General features: G+C 42.5%; 1 protein-coding gene across 2 annotated transcripts in view; it reads left to right on the forward strand.

Annotated features, from left to right (window-relative positions):
* The window catches only part of DNAH1 (dynein axonemal heavy chain 1), a 1,058,897-nt gene that overhangs the window by 109,909 nt on the left and 923,119 nt on the right, over positions 1-25,869 (forward strand). For both annotated transcript variants that reach the window (XM_029599497.1, XM_029599496.1), the window contains exons 9-10: positions 11,643-11,800; positions 19,387-19,598. In XM_029599497.1, the coding sequence (XP_029455357.1) occupies positions 11,643-11,800; positions 19,387-19,598 (370 nt within the window). The remainder of the gene's footprint in view (positions 1-11,642; positions 11,801-19,386; positions 19,599-25,869) is intronic.

Genomic DNA, 25,869 nt, shown 5'->3' on the forward strand with positions numbered 1-25,869 from the left:
AAATGTTGCTTAACTGGGAACCAGTGTAAATTTATCAAAATTGATGAAATATGATCACGAATTGAACGTCCTAATACTAACCATGTTGCCATTCAACAAAAGTTGTAAGGTCCTTAGATGCGACTTTGGCAAACTAATATATAAACTATTCCAGTAGTCAATAACAGACAAGACAAAAGACTGAACTATAGTCCTGAAATCACATTGATCAATGATGTGCTTTAAACGATGAAAGTTTACACAATTAAGAAAAAAAGTTTCACACATCTGACCATAATTGAACCTTTGGACTAAAAGAAGTATCTAGATTAATGCCCAAATCATGGACTGAATCAGAGAAAATAACTGTGTTTGGCTAACTTTAATGGAATTATTTTAGATTCTAAAGAAGTATGAGAAAGAAGTAATACTTCTGTTTTTGCAATGTTTTTATATACATCCAAGAGTAAGGGGGTCATAATCTGAAGTTGCAGGAAAGAAGATTCAGAGAAAACATTAGAAAATATTTCTTTACTGAGTGGTGATTGATGCCTGAAATAACCTACCAGCAGTGCTCTGACAGAATTCAATCATGCTTGGCATATATATGGAAGACAGTAGTAAGAACAAGGTTAGGAGGTTGCATTATTGCAAACAACCCACCCTTCTGTCCTTGAGAGCAGAGGTAGGAGGAATGGTGATAAGGAGAAAACAAAGTGTGAATGAAGGAAGCACAGTGGCACAGTGCTATATCTGGGTACAAATTATATTGCAATGATAGAAGCAACTTGGTGGCGGGGTGACACTTTATGTCCGGGATGGCATAGAGTCCAACAGGATAAAGATCCTGTAGGAGTGTAAATGCACAATTGAATCTTTATGAGTAGAAATCTATTGTGTGTTATGGAAGAATATAGAAATAGGTGTATAATACCATCCACCTGGCCAAAACAAAGAGACGGACAGTGAAATGGTAAGAGAAATTAGGGAAGCTAATCAAATTGGTAGTGCAGTAATAGTAGGAGATTTCAATTACCCCAATATTGACTGGGTAAATGTAACATCAGGAAATGCTAGAGAGATAAAGTTCCTGGATGGTATAAATGACAGTTTTATGGAGAAATTGGTTCAGGAACCGATAAGAGAGGGAGCAATTTTAGATCTAATTCTCAATGAAGCACGGGATTTGGTGAGAGAGATAACTGTGGTGGGTCTGCTTGGCAATTGTGATCATAATGGGGTGGATTTGAAAAGGCCTGCGTGCGTAAATCCTTCTGGATTTACGCGCGCAGGGCCCTCGCGCGCCGGCGTGTCTATTTTGCATAGGCCGCCGGTGCGCGTAAAGCCCCGGGACGCACGAAAGTCCTGGGGCTTTCGAAAAGAGGCGGGAGGGGGCGTGTCTGGGGGCGTTCCCGAAATGACGCGGCGTTTCGGGGGCGTTTTGGGGGCGTGGCGCTGGCCCGGGGGCGTGGTCGAGGCCTCCGGACCAGCCCCCAGGACCGGAGGACGGAGCGGGGCTGCCGGCCGGCGCGCGCAAAGTTATGCCTGCGACAGTTTTGAATCGATGTACAGCATTAAATTAACTCTAACTAACATAACTCAACTAACTATATCATATAACCAAAAGGTAGGAAAACATTAAATTTAGTTAATCATAAGATGCAAATGTTTAGGCATCAACGTTAGAGGGGGTGGGTGGGAATTGTGCTGGCCGGGGAGGGGAAAAGGCCGGCGAATGCATGCCGGCCATTTAAATTGGGCCAATTGCGTCATCACCGTGAGTCTGTCCCCGGCTGATGATGCTTCCACTTATGTGATATGACCTCTCATGAATGTCGGTATAAAAAAAGAATCAAATAAATAAATAAAATGTCTGGGGAGGGGGAGGGGGGTTCGCGCGTGCGGTATGGGTTGCCCTTCCCTTCCCTTATCAGTACCTGCATAAGAAATCCTGCCCACGTGGGAGGATGGGGAGCCCAGGGTGGCCTGGCCTCGTTGTTAAGAGTAGGCTGTCGCACACGGCGCAAAGCCCAGACACTTAGCATGACACATGGTAAATTTCTATGGCCTGATAACATCTATTCATGAAAGACTTGAAGAGCCAAGTTTTTAACAATTTCTTAAGTTTTTTTGTTATCGGTACAAGAAATTGTTTGGGCATGATGTTCCACAATAATGGACCAATCACTGATATTGCTCTGTCCTGGTTGGGAGTGCCAATAGACCTTGTTTCGCAGATCGCAAACACCATTGTGGAATGTATAAATGGAGGTTTCTGGATTATAAATGATTTTATTTAGTAATTTAAGAACCTTATAGGTGGATTTTAAAAGCCCTACACACGCCTAAGTCAGGAGATACATGCGTGTGTTGGGCCGGCAAACACTGCACTGATTTTAAGAAGCACCCAAGTACACGCGTATCTCACGGTATGCATACAAATCAAAAGTAAAAGAAAAGGGGTGGGGAAAGGGTGTGGTCTTGGCAGAGCATGGTTGAGACATAGGCATTCCAGGAAGGTTACAAAATGTGCGCGCAAGTATTTACGCAGTGCGCTAGGGTCCCATACCATTTAACTTCTGCTATGGATGGCGTATAAGTTAAAAAAAAAAAAAATCAGGGCTAGTCAGTGGGGTTTGAAGAGTCGGGGCTAATAGGGTAAAAGGGAGGCTATCTAGCTGGGGGGGTTAGGAAGTCCTGTTCTTTACCAGGGGGAACTGGGAACAAACTCAGGAAATGAGTATTTGCGTAGGCGTGCATGCCTAGCAAAATCCCCCCACTTACCTGGATGAAGTGGGATTTGCATGCACATGCTTGCATTCATATAAAATTGCGCATACTTGTAAGTGTGTACTGCCGATTTTATAACATATGCGTGTATGGTATGAAATGGCCGCGTATACATGTACGCCCATGCGGCTGTTTAAAAGTTACTATCTTATAATGCAACTTGAAATGAATCTGTAACAATGAAGTTTAGATAAAGTGGGTGTGGTATGATCATATCTGTACGCACATCTAGCTGATAAATTCTGTAATTTATTTATTTATTTATTTATTTATTTTATTATTTTCTATACCGGCTTTCGCGACCAGAGGTTGCATCAAGTCGGTTTACATTTAACAAGTCGTGCATTGAACATAGAACTAGAGGTATTGAACTGGTGCAGAAAATAATAGTTACAATGAACAAGGAAGTTAACAACTGGGATAGGAGGAAAAAAGAGAAAAGGGACAGGAATGTTTACATAGTAAAACGCATTTACAGTGAATATTTACATAGTATTTACATAGTATGCAATAAAGGATCTGTTGCAAAGTTCTAATTGTGTTCTTAGGTACCCCTAATAATAATAATGAATTTGAGTAGTCCACATTCAAGAACATAAGAAGTTGCCATACTGGGTCAGACCAAAGATCCATCAAGCCTAGCATCCTGTTTCCAGCAGTGGCCAAAGCAGGATAAAAGTACCTGGCAAATACTCAAACAGTAAATAAATCCCATGCTACTAATGCCAGGAATAAGCAGTGGTTATTTCCTAAGTCAGTTTGAGAAAAGTAGTATTTGTAAGACTATGGAGGTCTAGATAAGGTTTTAATCTATGTAGAATTTGCAGCTTGTGATAGCCAGCTTTCACAATCTTACAAACCTGGTGCTTTCGTTGATAGCCTGGTATCCAGTTGGATTCCCAGATTTCTTGCTATAGTTGACACAGGAATTTCTACTCCTTCAAATCTAAAATACACTGCAAAATAAGAGATATGCACTTTCAAAATGGGAACCCAGACTAGCCAATTACAGAATAAAAACATTTCTTAATTATCTTAAACAAGGTTATATTTTAACAAGCAAATTCCCTAGACAGTTACATATTGCTTTGGGCTTCTACATACAAGCATTATCCCAGGACAAGCAGGATGCTAGTCCTCACATATGGGTGACGTTACTGACGGAGCCCTATCGCGGAAAACTTTCTGTCAAAGTTTCTAGAAACTTTTGACTGGCTATGTGAGCTTACTGAGCATGCCCAGCATGCTATGATCCCTCGAGCCAAAGGGGTCTCCCTTCAGTCTTCTTTTTTCCACGCTACTTTTAGCTTCGCGGTTAGAGAACCTTCTGTGGTAATCACCACACTTATTTTCCTTTGCGGAAAAAGTTTTTAAAAAGTTTATAAAACGTTATCCCTCTGATAGGGGTCTCCCTTTTACATCTTTCGCTGTACACATTTTTTCTATTGATCCCGTCTTTGACTGAAATTTCAGTCAGAAGGCCATCAACGGCTGTCCGGCCTATACAATGGCGACCGGATTTAAAAAGTGCCCGAATTGTAATCGCACTATGTCCATTACGGACCTACACACGGAATGTGTGTTATGCTTAGGTGAGAAACACGACGTTTTGACATGACCTCAGTGTGCTGAGATGACAGCGAAGGGCAGACTGGCTCATCTGGAAAAAATGGAGCATCTTTTTCATCTACAGTTGCTGCCATCGACTTCGACATCGACACAGTCATCTCCGGCCGGAGCGGCAAAAAAGTTAGTAATAAAAAAAAGAAAACGCCGTCCCAATGAAAAAGGTGATCGAATATCACCGACTCCTTCTCGGTCATCTGCTAAATCTACCTCAATACTCAAAAAGAAGGTCGGTGAACATGTTGAAAGACATCGGCATCAACATCGTTGTGCTTTGACCCCCGATCTGAGTGCGATCTCCAATACACAGCCGCTTTCCATCGAGCTGATGTCGAAGAAACTGTGGATGGAAGATTCATTGGAGCCTTCGAAGCCCAGCACTCCCAGGCCATCCCCACCGATCTCGGTGCAGGGTACCGCGCCTCCACAGGGCTCTGTGGAAGTGCTGGTTGGGCCTTCACTGCCACCCCCTATAGCTGCTCTGACCTCACCACCTATTAGGGCGGAACTGGATGGGTTCATCCACCAGGCAGTCCGAGAAGCTTTATGGGAGATGCCATCGATGCCGACGCCAGCAACGATACCAACACCGATGCAGATTCCACTGGTTCCGATTCCATCTCTGGCACCGATGATTTTACCGGCTCTGACACTGATACCTTCACCGGCACCGATGCCGACACGCCGTCGATGCCGGATTTCTCTCTGCTCTCACCGATGCTAGCTAAACTCGATACCATTATCAACACCTTGCCGGTGCGCCCATCACCATCGGGTGCAGAACCTCCATCTCCGATACCCGATCCACTTCCAGGGCCATCGGGGATTTCGAAACAGAGACCTTCTTTTTCTCCTCTACTTCCATCGATGCCACCGATAAACCCATCGATGCATTTGGTGCCAACATTCCACCCTCATATTACTCCTCCACGGCATTCTTCTCCAGACATCTGGGATGACTGAGACACAGACACTTCCTCTGATGACATCTTGTCTAACCCATCCCCTCCACAGGAGACAAGGAAATCACCCCCAGAGGACCTTTCCTTCTCGAATTTCATAAAAGAAATGGCAGATACCATTCCTTTTCAGCTGAACAGAAGCAGACACCAGACAAAAAACCTTAGAAGTTCTTCAGTTCATAGATCCTCCTAAACACATCATAGCGAAACCAGTGCATGAAGTCTTGGTGGAGCTGCAATATAGGTTATGGGAACATCCTTGCACAATACCACCAGTCAACAAGCGTACTGACGCCACTTACTTGGTGCAACAGATTCCAGGTTTCCAGAAACCTCAGCTTCCACACCAATCTGTGGTGGTGGAATCTGCCCAGAAAAAATCTAAAAGATTCAGGCCACACTCATCTACATCTCCTGGGAAGGATCAGAAGTTTTTGGACACGCTTGGACGAAAAGTGTTTCAAGGGTCCATGCTAGTTTCTAGGATTGCATCATATCAGTTATATATGACTCAGTACCAGCTTAATTTATGGAAACAAGTACAAGAATTTTCAAATTCACTTCCTCAACAATATCAGGACTCATTAAACAACATCATTTTCAAAGGTTTAGAAGCTGGAAAGCATGAAGTCCATGCGGCCTACGACACTTTCGAAACATCATCCAGAATGGCTGCAACAGAAATTAGTGCTTGCAGATAGGCCTGGCTCAAGACTTCAGATCTTAGGTCAGAAGTACAAGAAAAGTTGGCTGATCTCCCTTGCAAGGGAGACAATCTTTTTGGAGAAAAAGTTCAGGATGCTATAATACAGCTAAAAGAGAATTTTGAAACTTTGAAACTGCTCTCTTCTGTTCCACCAGAAACTCAAACTTCTATCAGAAGAACTGCTAGAAAAGAATCTAGGAGGCCCTATTATTGACCACGACGATACTATCCTCCGGTAACCTGTGGCAGAACATCAAGACCACCTCAATGGAGCCAATCTAGGCAATCTAGAGCCCCTAGAACTCAACCTCCTCCTCAGACAGGCCCTGCATCAGGGTTTTGAGATATCACCGGAGAACAGAAGTCACTCCTCAAACCCATTTCCAAACCTTCCTGTAGGAGGTCGGATTTCAAATTTTCATTCTCATTGGACAAATATCACCACAGATCAATGGGTACTCTCAATTGTATCTCACGGTTATCATCTGGATTTTCTCAAGGTACCAGGTGACAATCCACCGAGAATGCATTGGAGACATCATCGTTACTTCACACAGAATTGTCAACCCTACTGAGAGCCAGGGCTGTAGAACCTGTACCTCGACCTCAACAGGGCAGAGGATTTTATTCCTGTCATTTCCTCATTCCAAAGAAAACAGGAGGCCTTCATCCCATTTTAGACCTTCGACAACTCAACAAGTTTCTACGGAAAGAAAAATTCAGGATGGTATCCTTGGGTACAATGTTTCCTCTTCTTCAAACAGGATATTGGCTCTGTTCTCTGGATCTTCAAGATGCATACGCTCACATCCTGATATTCCCTCCTCATCGCAAGTTCCTACGCTTTTTGGTGGGACATCAACATTTTCAGTACAGAATTCTGCCATTCAGTCTTGCCTCAGCACCAAGAGTATTCACAAAATGCCTAGCTGTAGCAGTGGCTCATTTACGCAGTCAAAGCATCCATGTATTCCCCTATCTCGACAACTGGCTCATCAAAAGCCAATCAAGAGACGGAACACTCAACTCACTAGAATGCACAATCAATCTGCTTCACTCGTGAGATTTCTAATAAACTACCAAAAATCCCATCTTCTACCATCCTGCATTCTACAGTTCATCGGCAGAGAGTTGAACACCACTGTGTCCAAAGCCTTCCTTCCAAATGACCGTGCAAAGATTCTATTGACTTTAGCAAAAAATCTGCGTACACAGAGCAGGGCGACAGCCCATCAGTTCTTCACTCTCCTCAGCCACATAGCCTTCCCAGTACACGTACTTCCCATGGCCAGATTAGCCATGAGAGTAACTCAATGGACGTTGAGTTCACAGTGGCTCCAAGCAAGTCAGCCACTGTCAATCACATTCAAATATCCCACCAGTTACGACTATCTCTCTGCTGGTGGTTGAACAAGAACAACTTGCTCTTAGGAAATCCTTTCCAACAGCCAATACCACAAGTAACTTTTATTTATTTATTTATTATTTTTACTATACCGGCTTTCATGACATGGATCACATCAAACCGGTTTACATTTAACAAAGTGTGCAAGATAAGAGATAACTCAAACAATTGTAACAAGAGCATTGTAAGGAGAGTGACAGTTACAATAAAACAGGGAAATAAATAACTGGGAGTTGGAGGTGAGAAGAGGGGGATTTAACTTACAGCAACTTATTTACAAGGTTATAACTTTAACTACAGATGTATCCACCTTGGGTTGGGGAGCACATATAGACAACCTCCAGATTCAAGATACTTGGACAACACTCAACATTTCAAATCAATTTCCTGGAACTTCGAGCTATGCGCTACATGCATTCAAGGACTGCCTTTCACACAAAACTGTTCTGATACAAACAGACAACATGGTAGCCATGTGGTACCTGAACAAACAAGGAGGTACGGGCTCATATCTCCTTTGTCAAGAAGCTGCTCAGATTTGGGACTGGACCCTGACACACTCCATATTTCTCTGGGCCACTTATCTGGCGGGCATTCACAACATAGTTGCGGACCGCCTCAGCCGTCAGTTCCAACCTTACGAATGGTCCCTGGATCCTTTAGTAGCGACCAGGATATTTCAACCAACAGTGGACCTCTTTGCATCCGAGCTGAATCACAAAGTGGACAGATTCTGCTCCCTGCACAAACAGAGAAACCAGTCAGCCAAGGACGCCTTTGCTCACCCTTGGAATTCAGGTTTCTATACGCGTATCCACCAATACCACTTATAACCAAAACTCTAGTGAAGCTTCAACAGGACAAAGGGTCAATGATATTCATAGCCCCGTATTGGCCTCGGCAAGTATGGTTTCCTATACTCCTCGACCTCTCGATCAGGAAACCAATTCAACTGGGCACAGCACCCACTCATATCTCAGGATCAGGGCAGGTTGCGCCACCTCAACCTTCAAACCCTGCCCCTCACAGCCTGGATGTTGAAAGCTTAATCCTTCAACCACTCAATCTTTCAACTAATGTCTCTCAAGTGCTTGTAACTTCACGAAAGCCTTCCACACGAAAATCCTATAATTCTAAGTGGAAAAGATTTACCATATGGTGCACAGAAAAAGGTATAGACCCTTTTTCCTGCCCTCGTCATCTTTATTAGACTATCTCTGGCACCTTTCAGACTCTGGTCTCCAGACTACTTTGGTACGAGTACATCTGAGTGCTATCTCAGCACTACCTCTTGTCAGTAGGTTTATGAGAGGTTTACTTCACCTTAAACCCCCAATACGACCACCAGTCACAGAATGGGACCTTAATGTGGTCTCAACACGACTCATGCGTTCTCCTTCTGAACCCATGAATTCCTGCGATTTTAAATTTCTCACATGGAAGACTATCTTCTTAATAGACATCACATCTGCTAGAATGGTTACTGAGTTACAAGCAGTTGTCACATACTCACCCTATACAAAATTCCTACATGACCGTGTGGTACTCCGTACACATCCGTACACATGACTGCTGCGGCAGTCAAAAAAGCAAACAGAATGTTGGGAATTATTAGAAAGGGAATGGTGAATAAAACGGAAAATGTCATAATGCCTCTGTATCGCTCCATGGTGAGACCGCACCTTGAATACTGTGTACAATTCTGGTCGCCGCATCTCAAAAAAGATATAATTGTGATGGAGAAGGTACAGAGAAGGGCTATCAAAATAAGGGGAATGGAACAACTCCCCTATGAGGAAAGACTAAAGAGGTTAGGACTTTTCAGCTTGGAGAAGAGACGAATGAGGGGGATATGATAGAGGTGTTTAAAATCATGAGAGGTCTAGAACGGGTAGATGTGAATCGGTTATTTACTCTTTCGGATAGTCGAAAGACTAGGGGGCACTCCATGAAGTTAGCATGGGGTACATTTAAAACTAATCGGAGAAAGTTCTTTTTTTATTCAACGCACAATTAAACTCTGGAATTTGTTGCCAGAGGATGTGGTTAGTGCAGTTAGTATAGCTGTGTTTAAAAAAGGATTGGATAAGTTCTTGGAGGAGAAGTCCATTACCTGCTATTAAGTTCACCTAGAGAATAGCCACTGCCATTAGCAATGGTAACATGGAATAGACTTAGTTTTTGGGTACTTGCCAGGTTCTTGTGGCCTGGATTGGCCACTGTTGGAAGCAGGATGCTGGGCTTGATGGACCCTTGGTCTGACCCAGTATGGCATTTTCTTATGTTCTTATGAAATTCCTTCCCAAGGTAGTTACGGAATTCCATTTGAATCAGTCCATAGTTTTGCCCTCCTTCTTCCCAAGACCTCACTCTTACCAGGGTGAGAGGGCTTTGCTCACCTTGGACTGTAAATGTGCACTTGCATATTATTTAGACCACACTGCAGTCCGTAGGAAATCCACTCAACTCTTTGTTTCCTTTGATCCAAACAAACCAGGTAAAACAGTGGGCAAACAAACACTCTCCAACTGGCTTGCAGATTGTATATAATTCTGTTATGAAAAAGCAGGCTTTCATCTCCAAGGGCGAGTAAAAGCGCATTCAGTAAGAGCAATGTCAACCTCAGTAGCACACTATCGTTCAGTGCCAATAGCTGACATATGTAAAGCTGCATCATGGTGTTCCCTTCACACCTTTGCCCCCTCGTTACTGTATAGACAAAGAAGGACGACAAGATTCAGCCTACGGACAATCTGTCTTAAAGAATTTATTTCCAGTATAATCCCAACTCCTTCTACATCCAACGAGTTGTGATTTCAGGCTGCCTGAAATTCTCCAACAGTGCACCAGTTGTTCTGCCCGTTGCACAAATTGTATTCTGTTGGTCCTCTACAAATATGACTCAGCCTATGGCTTGCTAATCACCCATATGTGAGGATTACATCCTGCTGTCCTGGGATATCACCTATTACAGGTAACCAATTTTGCTTTTCAATGGAAGAAGACAATCATGTTTTTTTTCAAAGTATGCTAAAAGCTGATATCAATTTTGTACTCATAAAGCAATTGGTTCCACTTTGAACACAAATGAAATAATACCCTCTCTGACTGCCCACATGAGCATTCATTCCTATATCCTACTTATCCTGCAAAAGGATTTTGTGTCCTCTGTATCTGTAATTCAAAATAATCTCTCACAGAAAAAAGCTTTCAAATGGCATTAAAATTTAAATTATAAGCATTTTAATGTTATTTTGTTGTGTTGCTAGCATTTATGAGCTGGATGTGGGTGTACAGTTGTGTCTATAATTAATTCTGCTTTGAAACATTTCAATATTTTTTTTGACCTGGCAGTTGACTCCTGTTCCTTTAGGACCCCCATCTCAATCGGAACCTAGGTTGGTATCCTGGCACCATCAGCTTTCATTCACAACTATCTAGGGATTTTTCTCCTATTTTATAGTCCTCCTCCACCGATAACATACCTAATATGGTCACTACAGCAATAGTTATTTAGGGGGCCATGCGCCAGGGCTCTTTCCGGAACCCTGCAGTCATGGACCCTAATTCTGATGACCTCCCCACCACCTCCTACTCATGCTGTAAACACTTCCTCTGCAGCATTCCCAGACCAGTCCAGTCCAGGGAGTGGAGGATCCGACTTGAGGATTAAACCCAGGTCTTTCCACATGGCACTTTGTAGCACTTCAACTGAACCACCAGGCTGGCCATGAAACATTCAAGTTTTAATGTTTTTCTGCAAGGTATTGTTTTGAATTACAAAATCATGCCAGCTTATAACACAGTTTGAAGAGTGTGTGCATCTTCTTTCATTGAAATGCTTGGAGACACAAGCACAAGGTAAGACCTGATTGGGGAGCTTGTTTGTTAAATATAAGTTCTTTTAAGAAAATTAAGAAATGTGTTTAAGGGAAACACAGACACATAAAATGTCATCAGCTATGCTACAATTTATTCCAGTCTGCTAGAATGAGAGTTGAGCATGAAAGAAAATACAAGTGTCAAGAAAAAGAAAGTTATAAACTGCTAAACAGGAAATCTACATGTGTTAAAACCCATAGTTTCCAGTTTGCTGGCCTTTTGCAGGGAGGCGATCTTACTTCTACTATCAGTCTTCTGTACTAATGCCCATTGTTTTGTTATTTTAAATCAGAGTGCTCAACTACATAAATCGACTGGAAAAGGAGGTAGGTCTGGACTATGAACGGACCATGAACAAGCTGAACTTTGATCGTATCGTTTCTTCCAAACCTCATGTGTTTTCATATGTCACCTTGCCAGAGAAAGTGGAGGAGAGTGTCCCAACCAAAGGTATGTATTCTATGCAAGAAACCAAGCTAAGTGTGAGGAGCTATTGCATCCAAGAACAGTGTCTTCAGTGTAAAAGCCAGTATTAAAATGAAGCATGATGCTATTCTCTTCTCTTTTACTTGCTGGATGTATTAAGAGTTATTGCAAAAAGACTGTAACGTGCCATTTTGATGGCTGAATAGTTACCAGACTCATATTTGATTCATTTTAAAGACCAGGCTTTTGTTGTTTGGGTCTTTTGGGGTGGGGATGAGGTTGTGGCTGAAATAGTGTTGGTAGAGTGGAATGGACCCAAAAAGCAAAGCGGAAGCCGATCCAGTTGGCTGTATTAGAGTAAAAACACTAGGAATCGGATGATCAAAAGTATCCCTTTATTATAACGCCCAACTCTGGCCGAGTTTGAAGTTCATTCTGCAGCAGAATGAACGTCAATGCATTCCGCATATGTGATATTGTGACAGTGTGACATTGTGACAGCAGCCCAGCAGGCATATTTTAAGTCCTACTAATTGAATTGCCCCTGAGGCAGCTCTATGAGCGAAACTCGGCCAGAGTCGGGCGTTATAATAAAGGGCTATTTTTGATCATCCGATTCCTAGTGTTTTTACTCTGGTAGAGTGGAATGGGCAGAGGCTAGTGCTGCCGATATAGCTGTATGTATTGGGCCAGGCAAAGAGGAACAGTTAAAATAGACTGAAGAAGCTTCATTTTGCTCTCTCAATTCAAAGTGACTATCAGGGTGCTGGTCCTATAATTTGGAAGTGGGGAATGTAGCAGTTGAAAATAAACTTGAAAAAAAAAAACAGGAAATGGATGCTGAATTCCCCCTATTTGGCATTTGATTAAATTGTGGAAAAGGTGTGAATGTAAAGTATTTAAAAGGGATGAAAACAGAAAAATACTACAAAAAAATATTCCATTAAACAGGTTGGCCCAGTGGCTCAGGCTATAGCACTGCATGCTACAATGCAAGAGATGCAATTTTGAGTCTCTTCTCTATTGGATTGATTGGGAACAAATATGTGAGGTAGAGAAGATAGCCAAGAATACTGTGGCAGCCCTTGCAAGTTAGATAGTGGTGCTGGGCAAGCAACTTTGAGAAGACATCCCTTGGGGTTCAGTGATGATTCCCAGAGCCACTCACATGCTGTCTGGGATAGAGGATTTTACAAAACAGAGCAAAATTATATTAATCAGTCATATCTATCAGCAAACAGCCAATGCATGAGAGGCACTATCTAACCTGTTGTGTTTAGCAGTCCACTGCTAACCCTGTGAACCGCTGGGCTCCGGTCACGGAGACACTGCCCCTCTCCTGCTTCTCGTTGCAGTAAAATGCCTATAGCTTACCACGTGGCTGGTTGCCGCCAACTTCCTGCTGCCGTACTTCCCTTTAGGCACGCGCACGTCTGATGCTGATGAATTTAAAGAGCCCACAGCAGGAAAAACCCCACAGTGGAGATTGATGACCCCAGGCAGATAGACCTATAAAAGGCCCTCCAGACCTCCACCTCCTTGCCTCAGCAACAGGTCTCACTACTCTAGTAGTAGTGTGTGTTGCTCCAGCGTCCTGTCTCCCATTCCAGCGTTCATGCGTTCAGTTCTTCTATTCCTCCCTCTCCTTCATTGCCTGCCTGTTCTTATCCTTGTCTTCCTGCTCTGCCTATCTGTCCCACCATTTCCTTCGAATAGATACCTAGTATTGACCTTGGCCTGATCTCTTGACATGCTTGACTGCTGCCTGCTACTGGCCACTGCCTGCATCTGGATATGTTTGACCACTGCTTGCATCTAGATATGCTTGACCTCTGCCTGCCATTGACTACAGCCTGCCTCTGGATACGCTTGACCACCACCTGCCACTGACTCCTGCCTGCCTCTGGATATACCTGACCTTTGTCTACTTAAACCCAGCTACCTCGATGGATCTTTCCATCAGTAGAGGCCCCTACCAAAGACCTGCTGGCCCTGGCACCCAAAGGCTCAACTCAAGGGGAACATGGTCTGGTAATGGTAAAGTTCTAGCTGGGCCTCTGCTTCATCCGGGTCTGTCTGCCAATGATGGGGATCTTCAAGGGTTCTCCCTGCAGGTTTTGTCAACCCCACCTCAGTCTAAGGGTACACAAATACAACAGGTTGCTGAGGCCATAAATCTGGTGGACTTGACGTCCTTACAGGGCATTCCGGGTCTAGCCCATAGACTACATTATCAGCAAAGAATCCTGGAACTCTGACCACCTCCATGGACCAGTTGTCCACTCACCTGGACACTTTTGACTGTCAGTGGAATCACCACCTCTGGTGCCAGTAGCACTACATCCCATAGCTTCCAGCCGCCCGATACTGCAGCTACCAGCTCCACACTGGTATGCCAGGGACCCCAAGCGATGCCGGGGATTCTTGAATCAGTGTCATATACACTTTTCTGTACAGGCACCATTGTTCCCAGATGACCCTAGACCTTACTATTCCAGCTCCCCAACAACTACTTCCCATGACTCTGGAGTTGAGTTCCACATGCTTCTCCACACAGGCATTTGTGGATTCAGGCTCAGGACGGGACTTTATCTTGAAGGAACTCATCAACCAGCTTCTCATTCCCACGGTCCAGATGGCTTCTCCCTTGATAATCTCTTTTGGTACGGAGACCCTCTTCCTGGCAAGGGTACCCTAGCCATGATGCCCATAACCCTACACACCAGCATTTTGCATCTGGAAAAAGGTAGCCTGCATGTGATCTCCAGGGCCATCCACCCCATTATCTCGGGGCTACCCTAGCACCCAACAGCACCGTCCACGCTTTGACTGGGCCACTCTATAACTCACCTAGTGGAGACCAGCGTTTATGATGATCTGCCTGGAGCAAGTGGATCCTCCTTACCTTATGACCTTGGCCACAACCCTTCCAGGGTTTCCCCTGCAGTATTCAGAATTCTAAGATGTTTTCTTGAAGAAAAAGGCCAAGATCTTGCTGCCTCATCGCTCTTATGATTGTGGGATTGAGCTCCTTCCAGACACCAAGCCCCTTGTGGAAGTGTTTACCCTTCGTCACTTCCCAAGTCTCAAATCATATCCGATTATATCCGGGAAAACTTGGAATGTGGATTCATCCATCCTCCACCTTCACTAGCTGGGGCCGTGTTCTTCTTCACCACGAAGAAAATCGGCTCCCTCAGGCCATGCATAGAGTACTGCAGCATGAACGCCATTACGAAGAAGGACCATGATCCCTTATTGCTAATAACAGAACTCTCCAATCACCTACAAGGTGTGAAGATTCTCACAAAGATAGTCCTTAGACATGTTTACAACCTTATTCATATCAAGGCTGGAGTGGAAAACTGCATTTAACACTTTAGTTATGTATTTTGGGCTTTGTAACACCCCCAGCAGTTTTCCAAATAATGGTCAATGAGACCTTTCATGGCTTAATCTACACCTGTGTGGTCATGTATTTAGATGACATCTTGATCTTTTTCCAAACACTGAGTGTCCACCACCAAGATATTTACACCATCCTGCAATGTCTGAGAGAATAATTTGTTAAGTTGGAAAAATGGCTCTTTGAACAAGAGGAACTCCCCTTCCTGGGGTATATTGTCTCTCATGATGGATTCTGCATGGATCCTGCCAAAGTAAAAGTTTTCAGAGATTGGCCATATCTGGTGGGGCTTCGAGCCCTACAAATTCTTGGGATTTGCTAATTACTATTGTCAGTTTATCCCAAACTACTCCTTCATGGCAGCCCCCCTTATTGCACTTAACTTCAAGGGTGCTAACACCAAAGACTGGCCACCTGAGACTTTAGAGGTATTCCAAAAGTTGAAGAACGCCTTTGAGGACAGGCCCTATCTGCATCATCCAGTCCCTTTGTGGCCCTTCATCCTAGAAGTTGATGCCTCTCCTTTAGGCATAGGGGTGATCTTGAGCCAACACACTCCAGAAGGAGTACTTTGTCCTTGTTCCTTCTTCTCGAAGAAGTTCTTGCCCACAGAGCATAACTATGGCATCGGGGATTGAGAGCTTTTAGCTGTCAAATTAGCTGTCAAGGAATGGCGTCACTTACTCAAAGGAGCCCAGTACCATGTTGCAATATACACGAATCACAAAAACCTCAAACACCTACAGTAGCTAAATACAAGACAGGCTCGTTGGTCTTTGTTCTTTGCTCGCTTTGATTTTTAACTGCGTTAACACCCAGCACTCAAGAACCAAAGTACAGAAACCCTCTCTTGGTCCTTCCAGACCAAGGATGTCCTAGAACCTCCCGGACACATCATCGATCTTGCTAAGATACTCCTGGCTACCACAACCGTCCATCCAGGGAAGACAGTTGTACCTTCCAGATTGCATGAGAAAGTATTGAAATGGGCCCTTTAATCCCGTGTCTCAGGTCACCCTGGACAGCACGAACCCTTGAATTGCTTCAGCGACACTACTGGTGGCCCCAAATGAAGCAATATGTCAAGGTCTACGTTGACTTGTGCACAGCAGAAAATGCTGCGTAGCTAACCCTGGGGGCTTTTACAGCCATTGCCAGTCCCAGAGGAAGCCTGGACCCACCTGTCCATGGATTTTATTGTGAACTTCTCTATCTCAGATGGCACCACTGTGATCTGGGTGGTGTTTGATCGATTCTCTAATATGGCATACTTCATCCTACTGTCAGGCCTCCCTTCAGCACCAGAATTGGCATGCCTTTTCACCCTCCATGTTTTTCAGTTGCATGGGTTGCCCAAGCGCATATTGTTGGATAGAGGAGTGCAAGTCACCACATGATATTGGCACTCTCTCTACGAGACATTTGGCATAGTGCTAGACTACACTACTGCTTATCACCTGCAAGAGAATGGACAAGCAGAGTGCACCAGTCGTACTCTCAAGACCTTCCTCTGATCCTATATCAGTGAGTGCCAGGACAACTGGGCCACTCTTACCCTAGTTGAATTCTCTCATAACATCCATATCAACGCAACCACTGGATCTTCCCCTTTCCAACTGGTCTATGGGAAACAACCTTTGCCTCCTCTGTGACGGTTTCTTTTCCAGTGGCTCAACTCTCCACCTAGGAATTGCATGAACTATGGGAATGGACCAGTCACCTGATTCAGAAAGCCACTGAAAAGGCCAAGAAAACTGCAGATGCCCATAGAAGATCAGCTCCTCAGTTTAAAGTTGGGGAAAAGGTATGGCTGAGCACATGGCATCCATGCCTGTGGATGCCTTCGATGAGCTTGGCTCCATGATATGTTTATTTATTTATTTATTGGTTTTTATATACCGCCGCTCATCAGAGATATCACGTCGGTGTACATAGAACAAAATCCGCAATTGCGTTTTACATAAAACAGTAAGAAAACAACTGAGAAAACTTTACATTAAAAACGGTTAAATGCATTAACAATAAACAATTTATAAAATATAAATAGATATATAATGATAATATTATATAGAGTAGTTATAATATTACTATTTATAAAAGAGTCAAGGGAGAATAATAAAGGGGCAATGTTGGACCTTTCTTCGTGCTCCAGCAGTTTGGACCCATCACGTACAATTGAAGTTACCATCTATGCTTAAGATACATTATGCATTCCGTGTGTCACTATTCAAGCCACTGGTGCTCTCCTGCCCTCTAGAACATTACCTGATTCACAGGATGTAACCATCAATGGAGAGATGGTATACGAATTTGAGGAGGTCTTAGATTCCTGCTGTAGGGGCAAGAAAATTGAATATCTCATCTGGAATAACTACAGTCTGGAAGAAAACTCCTTGGAACCAGCTTCCAACAATGTTACAGTCTTTGAATTCAAAGACTGTAACATTCAACAGCATTTAACAGAGAGTTTGGAATGAATATGAAGATCACAACACCATGAGAATTGGAATATAAGATAAGTTAAAGTTCTCATAGATCATGGACGAATAACATAAGTTCAGGAGTTAATACATATTTTAATATCATGGGTGATGAAGCACAGAAAAATATAAAAAATTATTTGAGGTGATAACATTGACCTATGATTATAAATAAGGCAGAGTGAAAAAGTTGCGGAGAAGCATAACACAATGATGCCTATTATGATGGTCAAGATCTCTAGCATTCCAAGTTTCGTTAAGAAGGGACAGTAGTCATTACTATATAGTATTCATTAGACCGAATATTCCCACACAAAAAAAGGGGCCGTGCAGCACCAAAAGTTATAGATTTTCCTATACTATGGAACACTATGCCCCTAGAAATTAGACTACAGAGAAATTTCAAACTTTAAAAAAAAAAGTTTAAAAACCTGGCTTTTTAAACCATCATTTTACAAAGAGAACGGAGAATAGATGAGTAAAGAAAACAGGCAGTAGAACATCAGCACACAGCACTTAGCTCAATATGCATGTATTTTGTTGTTTTATTTCACCACTAACATGAGAGAAAATATACAGTTCAAAAGAGTTATACATGTAAATAAAACTTATACATGTATAAAAGGACAAGATCTATTACATTTATCAAATAGTCATTATTATTAAATTATGTAACCGGACCTTAATGGCACTTTTTATAGAAAGTATTAACATATACAATTCCCAACATTACTATATATGCCTTTCTGTAAACCATTGTGATGGTATATAACTTAATGACGGTATAAAAAAAGATTTAAATAAATAAATAAAAGTAGTGTGTGTTGCTCCATCATCCTGTCTTCAGTTCTTCAGTTCCTCTACATTTCCCTTGTTGCCCGCCTGTTCTTCTCCTTGCCTTCCTGCCCTGCCTATCCATCTTGCCAATTCCTTCGGACAGATACTCAGTATTGACCTCGGCCTGATCTTTGAATATGCTTGACCTCTGCCTGCCACCAGATACACCTGACCTTTGTCTACTTCAGCCTAGCTACCTTGATAGATCTCTCCATCATCAGCATAGGCCCCCATCTAAGACCTGCCGACCTCTGCACCCAAGGGCTCAACCTGAGGGGAATGTGGGCTGGTAAATGCGAAGCTCCAGCTGGACCTCTGTTTCATGCAGATCCGCCTGCTGATGGTGGGGACCTGCAGGGCTCCTTCCTGTAGGTTGCATCAACTCCACCTCTGTCTAAGGGTCCATGAATACAACATAACCAATGCAACTATCAATATTCTGCAGTTGCAACAGACACAAATCTGTGCTGCTGAGTACTTAAACTATATGTAGGGAGCTTTGTGTTCAGTTTTATCTTATTTTTCCTGGGAATTTATCAATGTTTATTACAAGAATAAAAATGTGAGAAAGTGAGGAAAAAATGACACAATTTTTCCAGGTAAATTTAATTTTTGTTGTTGGTAAATTCATTGACAAAATAAAAACTGAAAATAAAGGTCCTAAACCTTATAATAAGACATTGTTGTCAGTATTCATTTATATTTCAGCCAAATATCCTTTAAAGCCCCTTATTCTTCAATGGAGGTGTAGTATCTGTAAAGTTGATACAGAAATGTTAAAGATGGGATAAACTAAAGGAATATACAGCCTCCTATATTCTTGGTAGAATTTGCTTTTTAAAGAACAATCTTCTTATTCAAATGTTTTAACCCTCTGTTATCTGCAGGATGTATTACTGTTCCAGATTATCCTTTTGCTGAAAACAGAGCTGCCTTTGTATGTATTACTCTCTTGACTAGACCAGAGGTCATCAGATCTTTGTGTAAAGTGCGAGCTGAGTGTAATAGAGTAGCAGCTATGTCTCTGTTTCATTCTACCCTGACCAAGTGTGTTCGCCTGGAGGAATTTGAACAGACCCAGTCCCAGACCTTCTCCCAGGTAATGAGAGAAAAGAAGTATCTGTTTACTGTACAAATAAAAAAATGGACAGATTCAGCCGCTAAAGTTCCTCTATGTTAAATTGTTCCTCTAGTTCCTGCAGTCAGAATTTTCAGATTGACAAAGTGTATTAAATGAAGTAGGATGAACTTAAAGTTTGTATTGTTCAAAGGTCTCATTAACTTTACCAACCGGTCTTGGTTAGTTGATTGATTAGAACTAGATTAGTTCTTTAATTTGAAAGAAAATTCATATCATCTGAGTCTCAGTATTTCCTAAATCATGGGTACCATTACCAAGAAATATATTCAAACTTAAATTACCTAACAGTGTGAGTCATGTCAGCTTTTGCCATGAACTGAGATACTTGGAGTCCTTATATGTACATCTATCTATCTATCTATTTATTTATTTGTTTGTTTGTTTGTTTATTTATTTATTTAGAGCTTTTATATACCAGCATTCATGATACAATCACATCATGCTGGTTTACAAATAACAGGGGGTGTAATAACTTTGAACATTGAACAAGTGAAGAGAAGCAATGAAGTTACAATAAAACAAGGTTGCTCGAACTGGGGGAAGAAGAAAAGGCTAGAGTAACTTAACAGTAATAGGAGTAATTATTTACATTGTTCTGAAACGTCTATCTATAATTGTTGCTGTGATTCAGTTAGGATCGGGAAAGGCTTGTTTAAACAGCCAAGTCTTAAGCCTTTTTCTGAATGTTAGTAGGCATGGTTCCTGTCTAAGATCAGGGGGAATGGAATTCCATATCGTGGTCCCGCTGTAGAGCAGGCCCGGTCTCTGAATGCTAGATGAGTGTAGATTTGGTTTGGGGGACATATAGTGATCCTCTGTAGGCTTCTCTGATAAGTTGTTCTTACCTATTTATTTTTATTTATTTAACATTTTTATATACCGACATTCGTTAGAAACATCACATCGGTTTCCATAAAACAAGAATACAGCCAACATGGCTTTACAGTGAAACTGATGTTAAACTGGGGAGGGGAGAGGAGATGAAGGAAATAAGCTGGGGGTAATGATAGGATTAAGGACTGGATATTATGTACAATCATTAAAAGCAAAAAGACATGTACAATCATTAAACGACAGTATGTACAATCGGAACTGAGACAATGTACCATCGGAAATGAGATAACATTATGTACAAGCATTAAGCGAGAGGTATGGAGGTTATGTACAATGATTAAAAATGAGAGGACATTATGTACAATCAGTAAAGGACAATATGTACAGTCAAAACTGTGAAGCATTATGTACAATCATTAAGCGTGAGAAGCTGGTATGGGGGGAGATGGTGAGGGGGGAGATTGTCATGAGGGTATGTTGAAAAGTAACATTATTACAGTATGGGAAGTACTAAGGAGGGGATGTTATAGAATGAAACGCTGAGGTAAGGAGGTGTGGGAAAAGCTGGGTTCGAAAATTGCAGAGTTAAAGGGGGAGTGAAATAGGGGGGAGGATAGAGGGAAGCTGAGGGGCTATGTATCTTGAAGAGATAAGTAGGGTGAGTGGAAGGTGGGAGGTGAAGGAGTTTAAAGTAAGAAGGAGAGATTAAGAATTGCAGGGGGGGTAAGGAAAATTCAGAGGTTTATCTGGTAGGGGGGGCATAGTTAAGGTGGGGGAGGTAGGTATCAGGTGTAGGCATGTGTGAACAGCCAAGTTTTAAGTTTTTGTCTGAATTTTTTTAGGCAAGTTTCTAGGCGAAAGTTGGTGGGCATGGAGTTCCAAATTGTTGGTCCAGTTAGGGATAGACAGCTTTCTTTGGTGGATGTGAGATGAAAGAGTTTGGGGGAAGGGGTGTGCATAGTTGCAAGATAGGGTGTTCTGGTGGGTCTTGTAGTGGAGCGTAGCTGAAGGGCGTCAGTAAACCAGAGCATATTTGGGTTGTGGATAGCTTTGTGTATGAGAGTGAGTGTCTTAAAATGAATTCTTGAGGTGATGGGGAGCCAATGGAGTTGTTTGAGAATTGGGGTGATATGTTCCTTTCTGCGGGTGCCGGTCAATATGCGCGCAGTGGCATTTTGTAGTAGCTGCAAGGGGGCAATAGTGTTTTTAGGAAGACATAAGAGTAGGTTATTTGAGTAGTCTAGTTTGGATAGGATGAGAGACTGAAGGACTGTTCTAAAATCGTTGAGGTGCAGGATTGGCTTAAGTTTTTTTGAGTGTGTGGAGCTTGAAGTAACATTCTTTGAGGGTGGAGTTAATGAATTTCGGTAGGTTAAATTGAGTGTCTAGGGTAACACCTAGGTCTCGTATATTTTGTGAGAAGGCTGGGAGGGATGGGGGTGTGTTGGCGGAAGTGAGTATGGGGTTGAGGTATTGGGGTGCGACGATCATGAGTTCGGTTTTATTAGTATTTAGTGCAAAGTTGAGCTGTTTTAAATACAGCTGATTAAGCTTCTACAAAAAACTGAAGTAGCTCACACTGCTGTTCAAATATAGTCTTAAAGCAAACCTATAGATTTAAAAAATAAGCATGTCACTGCTGTATAGTGATTCCAATCATAGGGGCCGATGCAATAAAATTTGCGGAAAGCAGGCGCTGATTTTTCAGCACCCGCTTTCTTAGCGCATGCATGGCACCCGCAAGGGGGGTGCCATGCAATAAACAAATTAGGGGGTCGAGCTAGCAAGGTCGTGCCTTCTTGCTAATGCGACCCCCATGGTTACCGGTGGTTTGCCGGTTATGAGCACCGATGCCGATAAACTTGGCATCGGTTTTCATTACTGCAGCCGGCCGGTTATGAAAAACTACGCCGAGTATATCGGCATCTGTCTTCAAAGCTGCCTGCAGATTTTTTTTTTCTTTAAACAAAAGTAGAGAAAAGCATTTTTTTTCTGCTTTTCTGTACGTTTTTTCAGTGTGCTCAGCTATTAACGCCTGCTCTAGGCAGGCGTTAATATCTGAGCGATAAATGTGCGTCTGAAACGCACATTTATTTTTTTGCATTTGGAGTGAATGAGTAATAGCCTCATTCACGTGCATTTGCATGTGATGAGCACTAACTCATTCACTCCGCATCGGACGTGCGTTAAATAGGCGCTAATCCCCCTATTGCATTAGGGGGTGGATTAGCGCCTATTTAACCCGCTTCCGACAGTGGGTTAAACAGTGCGCTCAGCCCCTTAGTGTTAGTTTGCTTTTGTTTTAATCAGTTACCTGCTTCTCATGCTATTTACCACTCTACTATTTCACCACACCCTTGATTCCATTAATTAATTATTTAATGTTGCCATTTTACATACCATCGTTCCAAGTGAAGATCATAACTTTACATCATGACATAAATATTATAAGTAGACAATTACAACATTGGTTCCCTACCAAAGTCTGGATCATCCATTAGCTTCTAAGACTTACTTTCAAATACCTTCATGGCTGAAGCCTAAGGAGTGGTCAAAAAATTAAGACAAATCTTGATCTCGTTGCTTGCCTTACCATTGGACTTCAAGTGCTTGAGCACAGAGCCAATGAGAAATAGTAGCAAAGGATCTTCAAAAGGGAAGAACTGTTGGTGCCAATTCCCTTTGTATGGCTTTGAGAACAGGATGCTAATGGAATGTGCTTTCTGACAGCCAAAGCAGCCGTGTCTGGAGGAAGGTTCTATCTCCCATTCAGGGCACTCACTGCACCATTCTCCAGAGGACCAGGTTTGAGGCTGATATTCAGTGTCATTTGACTGGCTAAATTCAGACTTAGCTGGACAAATGGCAGAATTTGAAAATCCCGCTATACTGTCTGTCCTGAATCGTTAGATTACATATTGCATGGCTAAAAGATTATCTGGCTAACGTGGGCATTCCAGGGCAGAGCTAGATATCTGGCTAAGTTAGCCAGATAAACACAACTTTCAGTGTTATCTGGCTAAAATAACCAGATAAATTTTAGGACTACTGAGTAGCCCTAAAGTTAGCCGCATAAAGTTATCTGGATAACTTTAAGATAGCCAGGCATATTCAGTAGAGATGTGAATCGGAATTGGATCGGTTCCGGTTCCGATCCAAATCTTAAAATTTTTCTCGCCCGGCCTGATTGGTATTTTGATTATTGGCTGCGCCCGATCCGATAAACAAAAAACCCTCCCCCACCCTCCCGAACCCCTAAAAAAGGTTTTAAAATTACCTGGTGGTCCAGTGGGGGCACGGGGAGCGATCTCCCGCTCTCGGGCCATCGGCTGCATTAATAAAAATGGCGCCGATGGCCCTTTACCCTTACCATGTGACAGGGGCCAGCCAATGGCATGGATACCCTGTCACATGGTAAGGGCAAAGGGCCATCGGCGCCATTTTTATTAGTGGCAGCCAAAATGGCGCCGATGGCCCGAGTGTGGGAGATCGCGCCGGGACCCCCCACTGGACCACCAAGTAATTTAAAACATTTTGGGGGGGTTCGGGAGGGTGGGGAGGGTAAGGGATTCGTTTTCAAGGGTCGGGGTGGGTTTAGGGGTTGTTTTGGTGTGCCGGTTTTCCCACCCTCCCCCAAATAACTCCCGTATCCGATTAACGATTTTTTAATGATAAATCGGGGGAATTTCTATTGTATCGCGCACTCTAATGATTTTTGACGATTTAAAAAGTATCTGACGATTTTTTAAATCGTCAAAAAACGATTCACATCCCTAATTTATTTATTTATTTAGCGTTTTTTATATACCAAGGTATAGCAGAGTTGCCTTCACTCCGGTTTACATTATAACAACCAGTTACATTGAAATTTGACAAATTACATTAAACAGATTGAGAAACTGACATATAAAATTAGTCTAAACAAAAACAAGATATACTAAAAGTTAGGTATACTGAAAAAACAGGGTTCATAGATAATAGGAGATATCTGTAGTTAGTAAGCAGGATAAATTGTCCAATCAGTAGACTGATAGTTAGGAGATCAAAAGTCCGAGCTGTCAGTAAAAGATTGGCTTAGTAGCCAAGATTTTAGTTCTTTTTTAAAAGATTTAGGGTTTTCTTGACCAGCGAGGTACTGAGGTAGTGAGTTCCATAATTTTGGGCCGATGATGAAAATGGCTCTATCTCTGGTGGAAGAGAGTTTGGCGAGAGGGAGAGATGGAATCACAAGTTGTATTTTACTAGTTGTTCTTGTAGTGCGTAGGGAGTGGTGGATATGTATGACGTCATCAAGAGCAGTGTAATCTGCTTTGTAAATTGCTTTCTGCAGTATTGAGAGGACTTTGAATTCGATTCTTTTCTCAATTGTGAGCCATTGTAGTTGGTTGAGAACAGGAGTGATGTGTTCAGATTTTCTTTTCCCCGTTAAGATTCTGGCAGCGGTATTCTGAAGAAGCTGTAATGGTCTTAGGGATGACTTGGGTAGTCCAATCAGAAGAGAATTGCAGTAGTCCAAACAGGAGAATATTAGGGCTTGAAGGACTGTTTTGAAGTCATGGGGGTGAAGCAGTGGTTTTAGGTGTTTGATTACCTGTAGTTTGTGGAATCCTTCTTTTGTTCTAGTAGAGATGTGTTTTTTATAATTTAGATCATTGTCCACCCAGAAGCCTAAATCTTTAACATTGTCTTTAAGTTGGATGATGGAATTGTCAAATTGGAAGGGTGGAATAGTTTTAGGTCCGGAGTTTTTTCTGGCGATGAGTATGCATTCAGTTTTGTTCATATTTAAACATAATTTAAGTTAGATTAATCTGTTTCTGATTGTGTCCAGGAGAGAGGCTGCACTAGACATTGTATCTTCTAATGAGGAAGAAATTGGAATCAGAATTTGTATATCATCGGCGTACATGTAATATGATATGCCAAGACTGGATAAAAAATGGCAAAGAGGAGTAAGGTAAATGTTGAATAAGATGGGTGAAAGTGCCGATCCTTGCGGTACACCTGTTTCGAGGGGAATGGCTTTTGATAATATGTTGCTGTAGGTGACTTTAAAATATCTATTTTTGAGGAAGGATGAAAACCAGCTGAGAGTTTTTCCAGTGAGTCCGATGGATTCAAGACTAGAAATAAGCAATTTGTGATCTACAGTGTCGAAGGCTGCAGAGAGGTCCAGAAGAATCAGTAAGTATCCTTTTTTGTTGTCGAGTCCTCTTAATATGGTATTGGAAAGGTTGAGTAAGAGTGTTTCGGTACTGAAGTTTTTCCTGAAACCGAATTGGGTGGGATAAATCTTTTTAAATCTGGGATCTCCGCTGCTACCGCCGCTCCACCGCCGCTGCAGAGAACCAGGGGAGAGAAGGCCTGCGCGATCGGCGCCTAGACCCGTCGGGGT

Source organism: Rhinatrema bivittatum, chromosome 4 (genome assembly GCF_901001135.1).
Source record: "Rhinatrema bivittatum chromosome 4, aRhiBiv1.1, whole genome shotgun sequence".
In the NCBI taxonomy this organism is placed as follows: domain Eukaryota; kingdom Metazoa; phylum Chordata; class Amphibia; order Gymnophiona; family Rhinatrematidae; genus Rhinatrema; species Rhinatrema bivittatum.